Here is a 16,226-nt window from a genome sequence, read left to right on the forward strand (position 1 = left end):
GAATTAACAGTTTCGATACAGAGCGCGAGATAATAAATTTTAAGTAATTGATAATAATAAAAAAATAAACATTATATATAATAAAATAATAACAATAAATACTTCTATATTTTGTTATCTTTACCTAATAAAAGTAAGTTTGTTGATAACATATTAAATATATTTCATTATTAAAGCTCTCCTTATAAAAACAAGTATCATGTAAAGTGAATGGAATACCAATAAGAACATACACAAGTTATGATATAAATTATGAAATTAACATGATCATACATTTGACCTAAAATATGTCAAAATAAAATAAAAAACAATAGTTACATCTTAGATTAACAAAATGCAAAACGTAAGCTAATTAAAGTTAAATAAATCTACAAGTGAAAAATAATAATATTTAGAATAGTGTGCTGCAACATAGTTCATTTCATATAAACAAAATATATCTCATTCATCTTAACTAGTCATATATTTACAATGAATTTAAGCACATATCAAATAATAATTATTTAATTCATATAAACAAATTGTTTTTAGAAGAATTATTAAATATATCATATAAAAGACTAACATTTAATTCATAATAAACTAACAATATTAATTCATATTCATAATTTTTTTAGTCTATTAAATTAATTATATTATGTGCAAGAAATACTTGTTATTTTAGGTTTTTCAAAATTTTGAGTTGTTATGGTTTATAAGTTGATATACATTTTATAAACTTTTTATCATTTAATATTTTAGTTTTTGTGACTTCAAATAATATTTATTATATTTTATGAGGAATTCAAATATAAAGTCAAAAGTGTTTTATTGAGTGAGAATGACTAGAAAAAAAGTAATATATACTCATAAATCACTTAAAAATTTTAAATTAAAAATGTATATCAGTATATGAGTTGACATGTCAAATTTACATCTCGTATCTCTATCAAAATCCGAGTTTGAATATAAATCACTATTAAAGGAATCCAAATAGCACAAAACCTAAAGTTAAAAAATCAGAAGGTTATAACTCTTTTCGAAAAAAATGTAACTCTTCATCAATATGAAAACAGTCTCTAATACTCTTAAATTTCAACAAATCATTCGAATACAATTGAGACACTAATTTACATATGCTAAAAAGAATAGTAATATCAACAATTTGATTCAAATTCTTTTGTCAATCACAACTCAATCTCAAAACAATCATTACATTATTAACTCAATCTATATATATATATATATATATATATATATATATATATATATATATATATATATATATTAGTTTATTAATTTGTTACAGTACTAAAAGAAATTTTTAAAATAATAATTAATTTTAGTGACAAAAAATATTAGTTATGATCAATTTAAATACTAATTTACAAATTAATAATTTTAAAATTGGTTTCTAAATAAAAGATTATAATTAATTGATTTTAAATTGATAACTAATATTAGTTACTAAAATTTTGATTATAAAAAAGAATTATTCTTTAAATTAGTCAAATTTTTTTAGTAGACAAAAACTTGAAAGACAATGTTAATGACTAATTAAAAGATCAATTTATGTAGTTATAAATTTAGAAATTACTTTAGTTATAAATGATTTTTAATTTATAAATTGATATATGAATGAATTGATCACTACAATAACTAATTATTTTTTGTGTTAAAATTGATTATTATTTAACTATTTTATTGTAGTTTACTATTTAAAATATAAAACTTAATAAAAGAGTTGAATGTCATAGGAGTGAAAAAGATAAAAAGAAAAAGAAAAATAAACATGCATGCAAAACTCACAGGAAAGAAAAAGTACTTATACATTGATTAAAAGATCAATTTAAGGTATAATATATTAACATGACACATCTCGTATTATTTCAAAATAGCGGTAGAGAATTTTAAATCTTAGAGACAAGTATAAAGAATACTTTTTAAACTGTAAAATCATTTTTTCTATAAAGATTAAAATTAATTAGATAAAAGGTTATCAACAAGATCGAAATTCATTTATTTTATTAATATCAAAAACATGTTTAAGTCTATTATATATATATATATATATATATATATATATATATATATATATATATATATATATATATATATATATATATATATATATATATATATATATATATATAATCATGCAATAAAAAAATTAAATGCAATTTTCCAAATATTTTTTTAAGGGTGTGTTTATTTTGGAGAGATGATTTGGGGGAGAGTGATTGGATGAATTTGAAAGGATTTGATGATAAATTTTGTGTTATTTATTTGAGTGGATTTAAAAGTAAGTGAGAGTAAATTTGAAAATAAAATTTGTGAGAATTAATGTAAAATAAAATTTAATTTTATTCTAGTTGGAGAAGTATTGAGTGCGTGATTCAAATTTAGTATAAGAAACTATTTTATGTTGTTAATATATTTTTTTCCCTCTGAATAATACCAAACGAGAAAAAAAAAACAGTTATTAAAAATCTCTTGTTTTGTTGTTACAGGTTGATTATGTTCATTAATGACACAGGACAGATTATTATTTACACGAATGATAAAAAATAATATTAATAATCTTACTATTATTAATAATCTTTCTATTTTGTATTTTATTATTATTGATAATTAATAATAATATTGTTATTATTTTCTCTGTCTGTCAACAACTCACCTTTGTTTTCTCGTGCCCAAAATAACGGTTTCACACGTTCTACGCACGAACACATGCATAATAAAAACATGCATTCCCTCATTCCACATGCAAAACCCTAATTAACATTAACCTATTCCAATCATTCGATCAATCCATCCATAGAGAGACATGAAGAAAGCTCTCTTCAAGCCAAAGCCCAAAACGCCGGTGGAGCTGGTGCGCCATGCCAGAGAACTCATCATCTTCGTCGAATCCAAAACATGCACGCGTGAAAGTAAACGCGAAGAGAAGGTAACCGCTATTTCTTTCTTTGTTTAATTCATTAATGTCTTCCTTTCGAAATTCGTGCCTTCGTTGTCCGTTCATATTCCACCGTCTTGATTTGATTGAGTTTCTCATCGTTGCCAAAAATTACAGACATTGTGACGAAAATGATTATGTGTTTTTTAAATATGTATTTAAAATGAGTTGCAGCTATCAGAGCTAAGCAAAACGATACTGGAGATAAGGACGGCTTTGTATGGAAACGGTGAATCAGAGCCAAATCCCGACGCGTGTACTCAGATCACACGCGAGTTTTTCAGAGATGATACGTTTCGGATTTTCATCCTCTATCTGGCAAAACTAAAACTCGGGGTAACCATTCTTACCAGCGTATATAATTTATTTTTTATTTCTATTTTTTTACCAAATTTATAAGAATTAATTTATACAGGCTCGCCAAGATGCAACGCATGTAATTGCAAACTTGCAACGGCAACGAGTTAATTCGCAACTAATTGCTTCTCAGTATCTACAAGAAAACTTGGATCTTGTGGATATGCTCATTTGCGGGTACAATTTCTTGTATTTGCACGTTGAATTTTTCTGTGTTTATTTCTTGGTTTTTGCGCGTTGGATAAATGTTCAATTAACAAAACTTGATTTGATTAGTTATGACAAAGAGGGTGACGTTGCTTTGACGTATGGCGCGGTTGCAAGGGAGTGCATACGCCACCAGACTGTAGCGAAGTACGAATTTCAAATATATATCTTAATTAATTTCATATAAGATCGTAATATTATTCATTGATGTTATAATAGGTATCGTACTTAGTTGTTATATATTCCCGGATATTAAAAATATATACGGAAGGATTACCTTGAAATTTTACTTTCTTTTTATTTGTGTTTTTCAGACATGTGTTGGAATCTGATAACATGAAGAAGTTCTTTGAGTACATTCAACTACCAAATTTTGAGATAGCATCCGATGCTGTTGCAACTTTTAAAGTACGTTTATGATACGATATTTTCAAATTTTCCTTCCCACATTTTACCATGATTTTTTAACTAATAAAATTGTTCATGGTTCTATTTATTTTTCTGCTAAACGAATTTTTCATATTTCATACAATTCTTTTTGTAAATTTTGGATAAAAATTCACTTGCAAATTTTTTCTTAAATTTTCAAAATTTCAGGAAACATTTACAGAAAAACAAGGTTGTAAAACATAAAAGATTCGGATAATGTTCCATGTTTATGATACGACAATAGAAAATGGAAACTACAATTAGATATAATCATTTAACAACTTACATAATAACTATAATAATATTTCATTCATAAATTTTGTCCAGTCATGTATATATATTATTATTATATTGTTAAAATCAAATATAGATCGTGTCAAAGTACCATTCTTGTTTATATATATTATTATATAATGCATTTTACTGTTCTCCAAGTCTACACACTGCAATAATGGCCATAGATATAAGAATAAATAACATCTTAAGCCATCTAAGCTTATATATTGGTTTGAATGTATCTGTGCAAGAATTAACTCAGAATTTGGAGCTTTATATAGACACGTTTGGGCAGCTAAAGTCGTATCACAAATAGAAATATGGTTTTAATTAAAATGTTATTGTATCATATGTTATAATATAGTTTTTAGTACCATTATTTTGCTCTTTCCACAAATTCATTAAAATGAAATTAAACTGATCCATTTTCTTAACTGATAACACAGGAGTTATTGACAAGACATAAATCTACAGTTGCTGAATTTCTTTCAAAAAATTATGACTGGGTAAGTCCGTTACACAAGTTTACAACAAATATAAAATATTCCCTGTTTTATCATCCAAACTCTAATTAAGAGTTTAGTAGTTAATAACTTCAATCTGATTTATAGAGCTTCCATTTGTCATGAGTTCTGCACCTTATAGTTATATCAACCTGCTTGATTTTGTAAGGCATATGAGCCAAAAATTAATTCACTTGGAGTCTACTTGACTAAATAAAGTCATCTTCTTTTCACTGTCAACAAATTTATTATACCGAGTTATTTTGTTGTTCTATCCAAAATTTCAGTAGCGTTATATATAATTTTATGTTCTTATCAACATTTTAAGATATGTTAGTTAAACCTTTTTATTCTCTGCCTGTCAGTTCTTCAAAGATTACAACTCTCAGTTGCTTGAATCCACCAGTTATTTCACAAGACGGTACGCTATTAAGGTAATTATTTCTTCTGCGATTAATTCTTTATGTCCCAAGTTCATTTTTACTTCGTGCCATTTTTTTGGTTTGTATTTGAAATAAAATCAACTTTCCATTTTAATTGTTTGCACTAATCCATTACACTGTAAGAAACTTTATATATAAAGAAATTTGACTTTTGATAAGCAATTTAATTAAATGATAATTAGTTCATTACGTGAGACTTATGAGACTGAATAAGCTTAATTAAGCATAAATCGTAACCAGTTTACTTATTGTTAATTTCGGGACTCTCCTAATCATAGTATATCAAATATGTTACAGTTATTGGGGGATATGTTATTGGATCGCTCGAATGCTGCTGTAATGGTTCGGTATGTGGGTTCATTGGATAATATGAGGATCCTCATGAACCTCCTAAGAGTATGCTTTCTCTTATACTCAGATATTAATTTTTCAGATCTGCAAAACGTAAAATAAAAGTACTTATGTTTTTGTTCAATCCTTTTGTTTTCTCTCCATTTTCAGGATTCAAACAAGACAATTCAATTTGACACCTTCCACGTTTTCAAGGTATGGAATGGAGGGAATGTTTTACAGATTCTTGATTCTAAGTTGAGCTTTAAATTTAATTGCTGCAATTTCTGGGATTGACAGCTATTTGTTGCAAATCAAAATAAGCCCCCTGAAGTTGTGAGCATCCTTGTCACAAACAAACACAAGCTTTTGCAATTTTTGGAAAACTTCAATTGCGACAAAGGTATAAACATCTTGCATCACTTCAATGCATGGTATTTCTATTTTGAATCGGTGTCGTAAATTAACTCTGTACTTGATGTTTCAGCGGACGACCATTTTCAAGCAGATAAACAACAAGTGATTAGCGAGATAATTGCTCTTCAATACAAGGATCAACCATGCAAATCTTTGGACAATTGTGAAGTTCCATGTTGAATTGGAACACTTCGTGTCCGAAGTTTTAATCATGTTCTATCCAAGTCCCACATTTTTTATGTGAAGTTTCTTCGGGTCGTAGTTCTTTTTTTTTTCTTTGGCACATGTGATATTATTCATTTGGAAGAATTAAATATAACTTCGACCTAAATTGAACAATTGATTTTGTCTAATTATTTGGATTATTCGTTTGTTTATCATTTGCTCAAAAGCAAACTTTATGGTAAGTTAAACTTTCTGAAGTTGAATGATTATAACATAGCTTCAAAGCCAAGCACACTATGCAGACATAAATCTACTGTATTATCTCGTGAACAACTACAATCAAAAGGAGTAGCCGCACTAGATCGACATCATAATATTACAAAATTTTAAACCAATCACAGTGTCCCATTTCCACCAAACGCATATGCACAACATTGTCTTCCCTTCAAAGTCAAGCACCAACAACATAAAAGAAAGTAAGCACTAACGTTTTCACTTATTACGTGTTCAAAATCCATAATAGCAACCTTAACACAGCATTACAAAACACAGCATTGTTAACAAAAGAACTGAACCATGAACCATTAATTCTCTCCCTATCCATCACTTACTCTCTCCAATTCTCCCTCCATCAACGCCACCATGCTTTTTCTTTTCCTCTTCCTTCTATGTTCCCTTCCCCACATCGCATTCTCATCCCACTGCACGGTCGAAACAGCGACCAAAACGTTCCAAAAATGCATGAACCTCCCAACCCAACAAGCCTCCATAGCATGGACATTCCACCCTCACAACACAACCTTGGAACTTGTCTTCTTTGGAAGCTTCATTTCACCTTCTGGGTGGGTTGGATGGGGCATAAACCCCACATCGCCGGAAATGACAGGAACACGTGCATTAATAGCCTTCCCTGACCCAAACTCGGGCCAAATAGTTCTTCTACCTTACATCTTAGACCCCACAGTCAAGCTTCAAAAATCTCCACTTCTCTCTCGCCCTCTTGACATCCACCTCCTCTCCTCCACCGCCTCCATGTACGGCGGAAAACTGGCCACCGTGCACAACGGCGCCACCATCCAAATCTACGGCACCATGAAACTGCAAACGAACAAAACGAAGATCCACCTTGTTTGGAACAGGGGACTTTACGTGCAGGGCTACTCCCCCACCATTCATCCAACCACCTCCACCGACCTGTCTTCCATTGCCACCTTTGACGTGTTGTCGGGATCCTCTGCTCCTCAGCACACGGATCTCACTATGCTGAGAGTGATCCATGGCACCCTCAACGCCATCTCCTGGGGCCTTCTCTTACCCATCGGAGCCATCACCGCACGCTACCTTCGCCACATTCAAGCACTCGGACCCGCATGGTTCTATGCTCATGCAGGTCACTATCATTGTTCTATTTCAATTTCACCATTCGTATTTTAAATTTCAGCGCTCTCTTCTTTAAATAACATCACAACAAGGTTTGGAGAACAAAGATTCTCGTACAGCTCGAGATAAATAAAGAAAAGAAAATACAAACAACTCACGAGTGCTAATAAGATGCTTAAAGTAAAATAAAAGCTCAAATAAGACTACCCTTTTATTCAAAAATAATTTCTGTCTGTAAATAGAAGCGAAAGACTGCATTTTTTTCAGTTGCAATTCTGAATTTTGTACACTCCAACCTTGACTTCAACACCCATTTGCATTTCATGTTTTTTTTTTGTCATGAAATATATGATTTGTCACAGAAACTCGCTTGATGGAGAAATGCATGTATAACGAGAATAATATGAATGATGATGCAGGAGTTCAACTGTTTGGTTTCGTTCTGGGGACGGTGGGGTTTGGCATCGGAATTCGGCTGGGGCAACTGTCGCCGGGAGTGGAGTACAGGCTTCACCGGAAGCTTGGAATCGGAGTGTTCTGCTTAGGGGCGTTGCAGACTCTGGCACTGTTGTTTAGGCCAAACACAAGGAACAAGTTCAGAAAGTACTGGAAATCGTACCACCACTTTGTAGGGTACTCGTGTGTGGTGCTTGGGTTTGTGAATGTCTTTCAAGGATTTGAGGTGATGGGTGCAAGCAGGTCCTACGCCAAGTTGACCTATTGCCTAGGACTCTCTACTCTCATTGGCCTTTGCATTGCTTTGGAGGTCAATTCTTGGGTCGTTTTCTGCAGAAAATCCAAGGAAGATAAGATGAGGAGAGAAGGGTTCATTGCAACTTCTCACAAAGGAACTTCATCTGCCATTCACAATTAACGTTACTATTTCATTTCAACTTTTTACTCAATTTTTTCTATCCAAATCCAATGATTTTGATTCATACATACGTACACACCATTGCCATTTTCTGTTTGATTCATGCAGTTTCATTAATTTCCCCTTCTGTTATATAAACAAGATTTAGAGCCTTTTTAGATGGGCTTGATTTCTAAGTTACTTCAACCCAAACCAATTACACATACATTTACATCATACAAGAATAAAATAGTTATAAAAATATAATTTTTTGTTTTTTTTCCCTTGTAAATCATCTTTAAAAAATTTCAACCAGCTAGTATTGCTTTTAAGAGTAATTTTACTTTATAATATCAAAGCCAATTTATATCGTAAATTAAGCTTTCTTATAATCAATTCTTGTACAGTTTAGAATAAAGTTATACATTGTACCACTCAATTATTATTATTTCTTAAATTTTACTATTCAATTTTATTTCCCATACACCTTATCTTCGGATTATTTATTTCACTTTTTGACGTAGGTTATATCTTAAATCTATTAAAATTTGCTTACAGGTTTTAATAAAGTAGCATTTTTTATTATAATTTTTGCAAAACCACGTTGTTGTATTACCAATATCATAGAAAATGTGTAAAAATTTAGAAAGCATGATGGTAAAATGTATGAAAAAAAAACTCGAATGATAAATATGTTAAAAAATTGAAAACTAAAGAGTAGCTTAAAAAGATGATAAATTGGTGACCAAGTACCACAAAGAATAATAAAAAGACTGTTTTTTTCTTTTAAAGGATAAATATTAATAGTTTATATATAGATTTAAAAAAATATTTTGACACACTTTTCATATTATTTTTTATTTTTCTATTGCAAAAAAAAAATAAAAATCAAATGAGTGTAAGTGGATCAACCTCCTCTTTTGTTAATGGATTCAAATTTTCTCTTGATCACTTCTACCTCCATTACAAGTTAACTTAATATCTACAAAAGCTGTACCAACCATTTCAACTCCTTTTATTTGGAATTTGTATTTTATTCGATATTCGTTGCTCCCCACTATCCAATTACATACCTTTTTTTTTTTTAATTTCCCAGAAGATTTAAAAAAGAAATAGGAAAAATGAAAGGATATGGTGTGCTTAAAAATATAGAAATTGGATAATAAAAAAAGTGGGTAAGAGTAAGGGAGAAGAAAATAGGAGTTACTAATATAGAAGGTTTTAACTTTATTCCACTCCATCTCTTCTCACTTCTGTTGGCTGCCTTTAATATTACTTTTCAAAATCAGCCAACACAAATGCCACCATAAATCTTTCTTTAACTTTTCCTTATAAATATACTTGTTTTCAATGATGCTTTCGAATAAAGTTTTTGTTTGACATGCAAACACTAGATTCTAGCAAAGTCTTCTGCTTTTCATGTCTCTTCTCTTCATCTAAACAACAAATGTATTCTGTAAAAAATGATAAGAACATTATTATAATGATAAAACTAACTCTCGTAAGATTTTTTTTCTATACACAACTGCAAGTGGATTGACTTTTATATGGCAAAATATGCACTGAGATAGCCAAAATGACAAGAACATCTATCCAAAGGGAAAAAAAGCAAAGTTAAGAAAATAACTATTGAGTAACTTTTCAAGTGTTCTTGAATGGAAAGCAGTCTATTTTCTAAAATGGGATGAGCCGAAAGAAAGTATAGTTGAAACAAACAAGCCATATACATGTTTGCTGATTTAAAAATACTTTAATTTTGTGATACACCAGAAAGTTTTCCGACCGGAAGTCTTTTAAAGGATAAATTTTTCACAACAGTGAAAAGGTTAATGTACTAAATGCAATGAATGCAATGAACGTGTAAAGATACAGCGATTTTGATATTGAAGAATCAAGGGTGGAAAGACTAAGAGTCCAAAGAAACCATACTTTGAATGGATCATGAAACCATTAACAAGTTAAATTATCCAAGATTAGATGACCAACAAAATCAAACTCCTTACATAACTTACATAAATACAATCAACATAAACAGTCAGCTATTGTTGGTTGTCCAACTTTGTATTTAGTTAATAACAAAGCATTGACAGTAATACTATGTAATAAACCTCAAATATAACGTCTTACATTGCCAAGAGAGTTCGTCTGTATTTAATTTTCTGAAGTTGTTTCATTCAGTGCATTGCTTTATTAATGATGCTTACAATTAGTACAACTCAATCTTAAACAATATCTTTAAAGCTTAATGAAACACTAAAATAGGGAAATGGGGAAAAAGAGATCCATTTGTGAGATTTAGCAGCTAGAATGTGTAGCATAAAATATTCCCATTTAGAAAAAGAATCAGAGCATATGGTAACTTATTCACGGGACCCTAGATGGGTATCCCTTCAATGTTTCACACTAGTAATAAGAAAAAAACCTCAGATACAATCTGCTAAAAGCAAGCCAAAATGATGGATGATGAAGAAACAAACAATTCCTGAGAAGAACGAACCCACAACTTTTGCAAGACATCAAAGACAAAATAAAAAATAAAAAAAAATCTACCCCAAAAAAAGAAAGAAAATGAAAAAAAAAAAATGCTGTCCATCTTTTTATATTGCTGCCTCACAAGTGGTGCATGATACACTTCCGCTATATCCCGCAATCAGATTTTACATCTCACTCAAATCCCAAAACCTAAACAGTAACTCAAAAAACTCAAGCCTTAACATTCCCTTGTAATCTATCTCTATATCTGAACCCTCAAAACAGGTACTCCAGTTAGCTCTAGAAAACCAAACATCTTGCTTCTTAAACCCAAATACAGTAACAACAGTGGTGTGCAAAATTCACAATTCACCTGCTTCACTGGATTATCTTCACCTACAAGTTCGTGTCATCAAAATGATCTTCCTATGTCGCGATTCCTGAACCAAAACATACAACTTTATCAGTGTTGGCTTACAAAATCAATTATTCAAAGGAGACATGTATCAAACTTAATTTCCATCCACTTTACATGAAAAAAATGGAGCACTACAATATACGCATTGGAAAGAAGTTTTACTGAAAGACAAATTCATCAGTTTCTGCACTTTAGTTACTTACAAAGACTTGAGAAATTGAGGATCTAAGTCAGAAAAAAATTGAACTGAGTATATCGTGACAAAAAGAAAAATAATGTTCAACAGATTCTCCACTGCTAGAAAGAACTTGGGTGCCCTCTTGTCTAGCTATTAAACTCCAGAATTAAGGCGAGAAGGATGAAAGTAAAGCACCAGGAGAATAAGAGACAACAAGACATTCGATTCCCGTAAGAAAATGTATTGCACGCAACAGAATGTTAAGAGTCATGATTGCATACTCTAAGATCTAAACACATTCAGCAAAACATTCAAAATCAATCTTACAACTCAGAAGGACATTGAAGAACTAGTTCTGGTCTGATGAAAAGAGCCAAAATACTGTTGAAAAGAGCCAGAACATTTATTTTATCTATCTATCTACCTGTATCTTTGTGTTAGTGTTTCTATACATATATATATATATATATATATATATATATATATATATGAAAATGATCTAACACTTCGGTGGAATTATGGTCAACATGTTTAAAACTTAACCAACTGTTAACTCACAAATACAGCCCTCAACCATACAGATTTTGAATCCTAGAATCCATACCAGACTGTTTATTTTGAAAGACAAGATGAAATTGGACACGAGCCATTAATGATCATCTCCAGTAAATCCCTCGCATTTATGGAGTTATACTGTTCAGAAACAAATTCGGATCGCAAATGAAGTACTGCTTTAGTTTAACAAATAATTTTACTAAAAAAAACTTGTGCACTTGTACAGCATAGAAGTCTGTGCAAGGTTCAGCCTAGCCTCTAGCAGACTCAAATTCTACTAGTACAATAAACATGTAGATCACCGATGAAAATTTCATAATTTATAAGAAAACCACCAACTTGCTCACTTTTCTCATCCCTCAAACGGGGGTGGGGACCTTTTTATTATACCGTTAGGTATTATTGAAACTACATCTGTAGTCTGACATCAATGACCCAAGCAATGCTAAAAAATTTCATATTGTGCCCAAGTAATGCTAATAAAAAGTCAGATTGGGGAATAATGACAACCATATGCACATTTCTATGAAGCTTAACATTAATTGTTTAAGTAATAGCCATCTTTCTATTTGAAGCTTACCTTCTGATTTGTATGGGACCTCTCAATTTTCACAGCCTAAAAGTTATATTTCCTACAAGACTAGGATAAAACCCTCCCATTACAACACACCCTCTCACTTTGGGTTGTAATCCCCTTCTCTAGGCTAGTTAGTTTTTTCTGATCAAAAGGACCCCTTTTATAACAAAGGTTCATGATTCCGTTCATAAATGACGCTTAAACATCAAATATTCCACCACTTCACCTACATTCACCGCCTCTTGGAATGTATGTCTTGACCTACTTGTATTCATGTCAGAAATTTGGATTGATATTCCCAACAAAATATGATGACATCACCTAGTCAATGTCATTAAAATTTTGGCATCTCATGTAACAGATGTTAGGAATGGAACAAAAGTATACTAAACTCAAACATGAATAACTCTATAATTAGTCAATGTACATCCTTTCTATAGGAATAACCACATAAAAATAAAATAATGATCGTCATTGGATGTCATTAAAACAAGTTGACCTAATTGTATAAATCTAAGTAAATAAGAAAAGCAACAAAATCTAGTTGAAAAATAGAGAAAGAACTGATTAGTGTTCCATAGTAATAGCAAACTTAGCAAAGAGAAAATACATTAATCAAAGATCAATTAAATAAGGTTCTGACATTCACTAAAAATCCAAACATATCAATAAGAAGAAAATCGTCAAAAAAAATTGCAAGTCTTACCCCTATTTGGCTGCCTCTTATTAACAGTATAACCACCAACATAACCTGGAGAACTCTTGGTAGAAACATCAGAAGCTGCTCCACCAAGTCCATAACCGAAGGGACCAGATCCATCTCTCTCAGAATTTGAAGAGCGCCAAGTGGGGTCCCCATAAACAGAACTATTACTGTAAAAGTCTGCAAAAGCCCCATCAACACCACCATTTGATGCAGAGTACGAAGATGTTGATGCAAAAGTGGTACCAGTGTTTCTTCCATACCCTCCAGTCCCCAAGCCATAATTATTGTCACCACTTCCATAACCCAGGTTGCCACTACTTTGTGACATGTTGTTCCCTCCTCCCTGCGCAGAAATTGCTGAAGAACCACCCCAGTTGACTCCAGTGTTGCCAAATGTATTCCCACCAATACTTCCACTCCCTGATCCAATATAAGCATTGGAATTTGCAGAATTTGTTCCATAACTAAGGCCACCATTACCCCACAAATTTCGAGTCACAGAACTGAAGAAAGAATTGTTTCCTCCATTACCACTTTCAAATCCAACAGGACTGCCAAACCTATTGGAGCTGCCAATAAAATAAGGATTTACTCCCCGCCCATAGCTAAGATTGCTATTGAAATTTGCATTCCCCCCAAATCCAGCATTCAAACCAGGCTCAAAATTCATGCTCATTCCATAACCTGATCCAAAAGGAGCAAATCCACTTCTACCACTGGCAACAGGACTGAATCTACCATCCGCTCGAAGTCCATAGCCTCCAACAGTACTTGGACTATACCCCTGAGTGAAGCCATTTAAGAAACTATTGACCCTACTGAGACCATAGTTATATCCACCGAGTGGGGTGCGGCTTGGTCCTGGTGATAATTCCTTAGGAACTGCTCGCTTGACCTCAACCATTTTACCATTCAATTCATGAAATGTCTTTAGTAAGACTTTGTCAACAGCCTCCTCAGAATCATAAGTGATAAATCCAAAACCTCTTGGCCTCTGAGTGTTGTGATCATACATAACTACAACGTCTGTTATAGTCCCAAACTGATCAAAGTACTTTTTGAAATCACTCTCCGTCACTGTTGATGCTAAACCTCCAACAAATATCTTTCTAGTGCGACCAGGACCTGGTGAACCATGGATGCTGCCACTGTTTCTACTCAGTATGTTCTGATCATCCCTGGGAACAGCTTTCTTTGCCTCAACCTAGCAATAGACGAAACAGTATTGAAGATGACCATAGATCAGAAAATAAAAAAGTGCTGAAGATCTACAATCCTTACAACAGATGCATGGAGACGGGAACAATAACCAAAGAAAAAAAAGATTTAACTACTGCTCCATTTTAAAATCTTGCTAAGAAATTTTTGAGATTGCCAATCCAGCAAATTTAGCTAATCAGGGTACATTTCGATACAAAAAAAAATGCTACTTTCCGATGTTTCATAATTCAAAAAGTGAACCATCTCAAAATGCAAGTTTTGGACTTAAGAGGGGGGAAATAACAAGAATTACCATCCTTCCGTCAATGTTGTGCTTCTCTTTTATGACTATTTCAGCGACAGCAGGATCGGAAAAAACAACAAAACCAAATCCTCTGGCTCTACCTGTTGTCCGATCCTTCATTATCACTGCTTCCACAACCTCCCCATAAGTACTGAAATACTCCCTGAGTCGCTCCTCATTTGTGTCCCACGATATTCCACCGATAAATAACTTGCCATTATCTGATTGCATTTTATCTACAGGCAAAAGACGCTTCAAGCAATAAGCATTTCAGCTCAAAAACTTACAAATGCAAGTGGAAGCAGCAGCATTGGGAATGGACAAAGCAACCTTCTTTAGCACCTAACAATAGGGCATAAGAAAAGGCATGTTCTTGACGGATCCATTCCAATTCCATACACAACAATATGCAAAAGCATAACTTTATTTCTTTCTTTTTTACTCACAAAACAATATACAAAAAAAATCCTAGTTTGGGATGAAATGCAAATAAATCCGGGTAGGATAAAATCAAAGCACGATAGCATTATCGTTTATCAAATTGTTCAAATACAGATAGTCCCTAGCGTAGCCAAAAAAAAAGAAGCATTATAAACAATACCTTAAATTAAGGCAAACTGAGAGACTGTATTAACGATGCAAAAATAGATATTGTCGGATTCAGTTACAAAACATCGGATCCTTCATCAACAATCATCAAGCAGTGAATCAAAGGCTAAGCAATCCTGGAAAAAAAAAACCACAAAAAATTTCAATAATCAAAGATCCAAAGGCTAACCCAATTGAAGAAAGATCAAAACTTCAATCGAGATTCCTTCGAAACCCACCGATTGAAGACGACCCAGATGGCAAATCTTAAGATCTGAGGGGAGGCACAATGAGAATAAGAACAGAGGGCAGGTTCATTATCTGGCTATGCCTCCCCACCCTTTTTTTTCTTCTTCTTCTTTTTCAATTATTAATAATTTGATTAACAAATGAAAATTCAGTTGCCAAACCGATTGCAAAATTTTATAAAGAAAACAAAACTATGGAGAGAGAAAGAGAAAAACACATCGGAAGTTTATAAGGAGAAAGCCGAGAGAGAAGCTGCGAGATGTGGTATGACCATTATATAGGGCCTCGCAAATGAATGATGATGATTTTCTTTCTTTCTCTTTTTTTTTTCTTTCCCTGTTTATTATTTATTTTCCCAGTTTTATTTCAAAAAAACAAAAATAGTGAATAGCAAAAATGGGAATCTAGTATTTTTTTTTTTCACTTCAACCTCTTTGAATAAAATAATATTTTAAATTATAAGAAACTTTGCTCAAGAAATTTGTGAGATAGTTTTTCCTTTGTCTGACTACTTTTTGAATTTATATAATTGCTTGATTGACTAAATATGCCTGTATTAGTAGATACTTTTTAATGTTAATATAATGTTGTGAATTTTTTTTAATTTATTTATCTTCATATTGGATTAGAATTTTAAAAGATTATTTAATGTTTAAAAAATTGAAATTGTAATCAAGATTT

General features: G+C 31.9%; 3 protein-coding genes across 4 annotated transcripts; 2 read left to right on the plus strand and 1 right to left on the minus strand.

Annotated features, from left to right (window-relative positions):
• Positions 1 to 2,666: 2,666 nt before the first annotated feature.
• On the plus strand, positions 2,667 to 6,145 carry LOC108336482 (putative MO25-like protein At5g47540). Of its 2 annotated transcripts, XM_017572963.2 has the most exons (11): positions 2,667 to 2,929; positions 3,113 to 3,274; positions 3,354 to 3,472; positions 3,572 to 3,649; positions 3,817 to 3,910; positions 4,654 to 4,713; positions 5,076 to 5,144; positions 5,451 to 5,549; positions 5,655 to 5,699; positions 5,784 to 5,886; positions 5,971 to 6,145. In XM_017572963.2, the coding sequence occupies exons 1-11, from the start codon at positions 2,807 to 2,809 to the stop codon at positions 6,078 to 6,080; spliced, it is 1,062 nt and encodes a 353-aa protein (XP_017428452.1). In that variant the 5' UTR covers positions 2,667 to 2,806; the 3' UTR covers positions 6,081 to 6,145. The 2 variants fall into 2 exon arrangements, with proteins under 2 accessions (XP_017428452.1, XP_052736193.1); XM_052880233.1 differs by lacking the exon at positions 4,654 to 4,713.
• A 490-nt stretch (positions 6,146 to 6,635) lies between these two features.
• On the plus strand, positions 6,636 to 8,409 carry LOC108337441 (cytochrome b561 and DOMON domain-containing protein At2g04850). Its single transcript, XM_017573971.2, has 2 exons — positions 6,636 to 7,455; positions 7,865 to 8,409. Exons 1-2 carry the CDS (start codon positions 6,708 to 6,710, stop codon positions 8,317 to 8,319), a joined length of 1,203 nt encoding a protein of 400 aa, XP_017429460.1. The 5' UTR covers positions 6,636 to 6,707; the 3' UTR covers positions 8,320 to 8,409.
• Positions 8,410 to 10,565: 2,156 nt separating this feature from the next.
• On the minus strand, positions 10,566 to 15,861 carry LOC108338352 (heterogeneous nuclear ribonucleoprotein 1). Its single transcript, XM_017575168.2, has 5 exons — positions 15,536 to 15,861; positions 15,310 to 15,433; positions 14,718 to 14,944; positions 13,205 to 14,408; positions 10,566 to 11,210 (listed from the first exon to the last, which is right to left on the minus strand). Exons 3-5 carry the CDS (start codon positions 14,937 to 14,939, stop codon positions 11,197 to 11,199), a joined length of 1,440 nt encoding a protein of 479 aa, XP_017430657.1. The 5' UTR covers positions 14,940 to 14,944; positions 15,310 to 15,433; positions 15,536 to 15,861; the 3' UTR covers positions 10,566 to 11,196.
• Between the last annotated feature and the right edge of the window lie 365 nt (positions 15,862 to 16,226).

Source organism: Vigna angularis, chromosome 7 (assembly GCF_016808095.1).
Source record: "Vigna angularis cultivar LongXiaoDou No.4 chromosome 7, ASM1680809v1, whole genome shotgun sequence".
Classification (NCBI taxonomy): domain Eukaryota; kingdom Viridiplantae; phylum Streptophyta; class Magnoliopsida; order Fabales; family Fabaceae; genus Vigna; species Vigna angularis.

What these genes read in the sequence shown, in the direction of transcription:
- LOC108336482 (XM_017572963.2), top strand. Translation starts at nt 2,807, where the DNA reads ATGAAGAAAGCTCTCTTCAAGCCAAAGCCCAAAACGCCGGTGGAGCTG. An exon ending in GTGGATATGCTCATTTGCGG is followed by an intron (nt 3,473 to 3,571) that starts GTACAATTTCTT and finishes TGATTTGATTAG; the next exon opens with TTATGACAAAGAGGGTGACG. An exon ending in ATGCTGTTGCAACTTTTAAA is followed by an intron (nt 3,911 to 4,653) that starts GTACGTTTATGA and finishes CTGATAACACAG; the next exon opens with GAGTTATTGACAAGACATAA.
- LOC108337441 (XM_017573971.2), top strand. Translation starts at nt 6,708, where the DNA reads ATGCTTTTTCTTTTCCTCTTCCTTCTATGTTCCCTTCCCCACATCGCA. An exon ending in ATGGTTCTATGCTCATGCAG is followed by an intron (nt 7,456 to 7,864) that starts GTCACTATCATT and finishes ATGATGATGCAG; the next exon opens with GAGTTCAACTGTTTGGTTTC.
- LOC108338352 (XM_017575168.2), bottom strand. Translation starts at nt 14,939, where the DNA reads ATGCAATCAGATAATGGCAAGTTATTTATCGGTGGAATATCGTGGGAC. An exon ending in ACAACATTGACGGAAGGATG is followed by an intron (nt 14,409 to 14,717) that starts GTAATTCTTGTT and finishes GTCTATTGCTAG; the next exon opens with GTTGAGGCAAAGAAAGCTGT.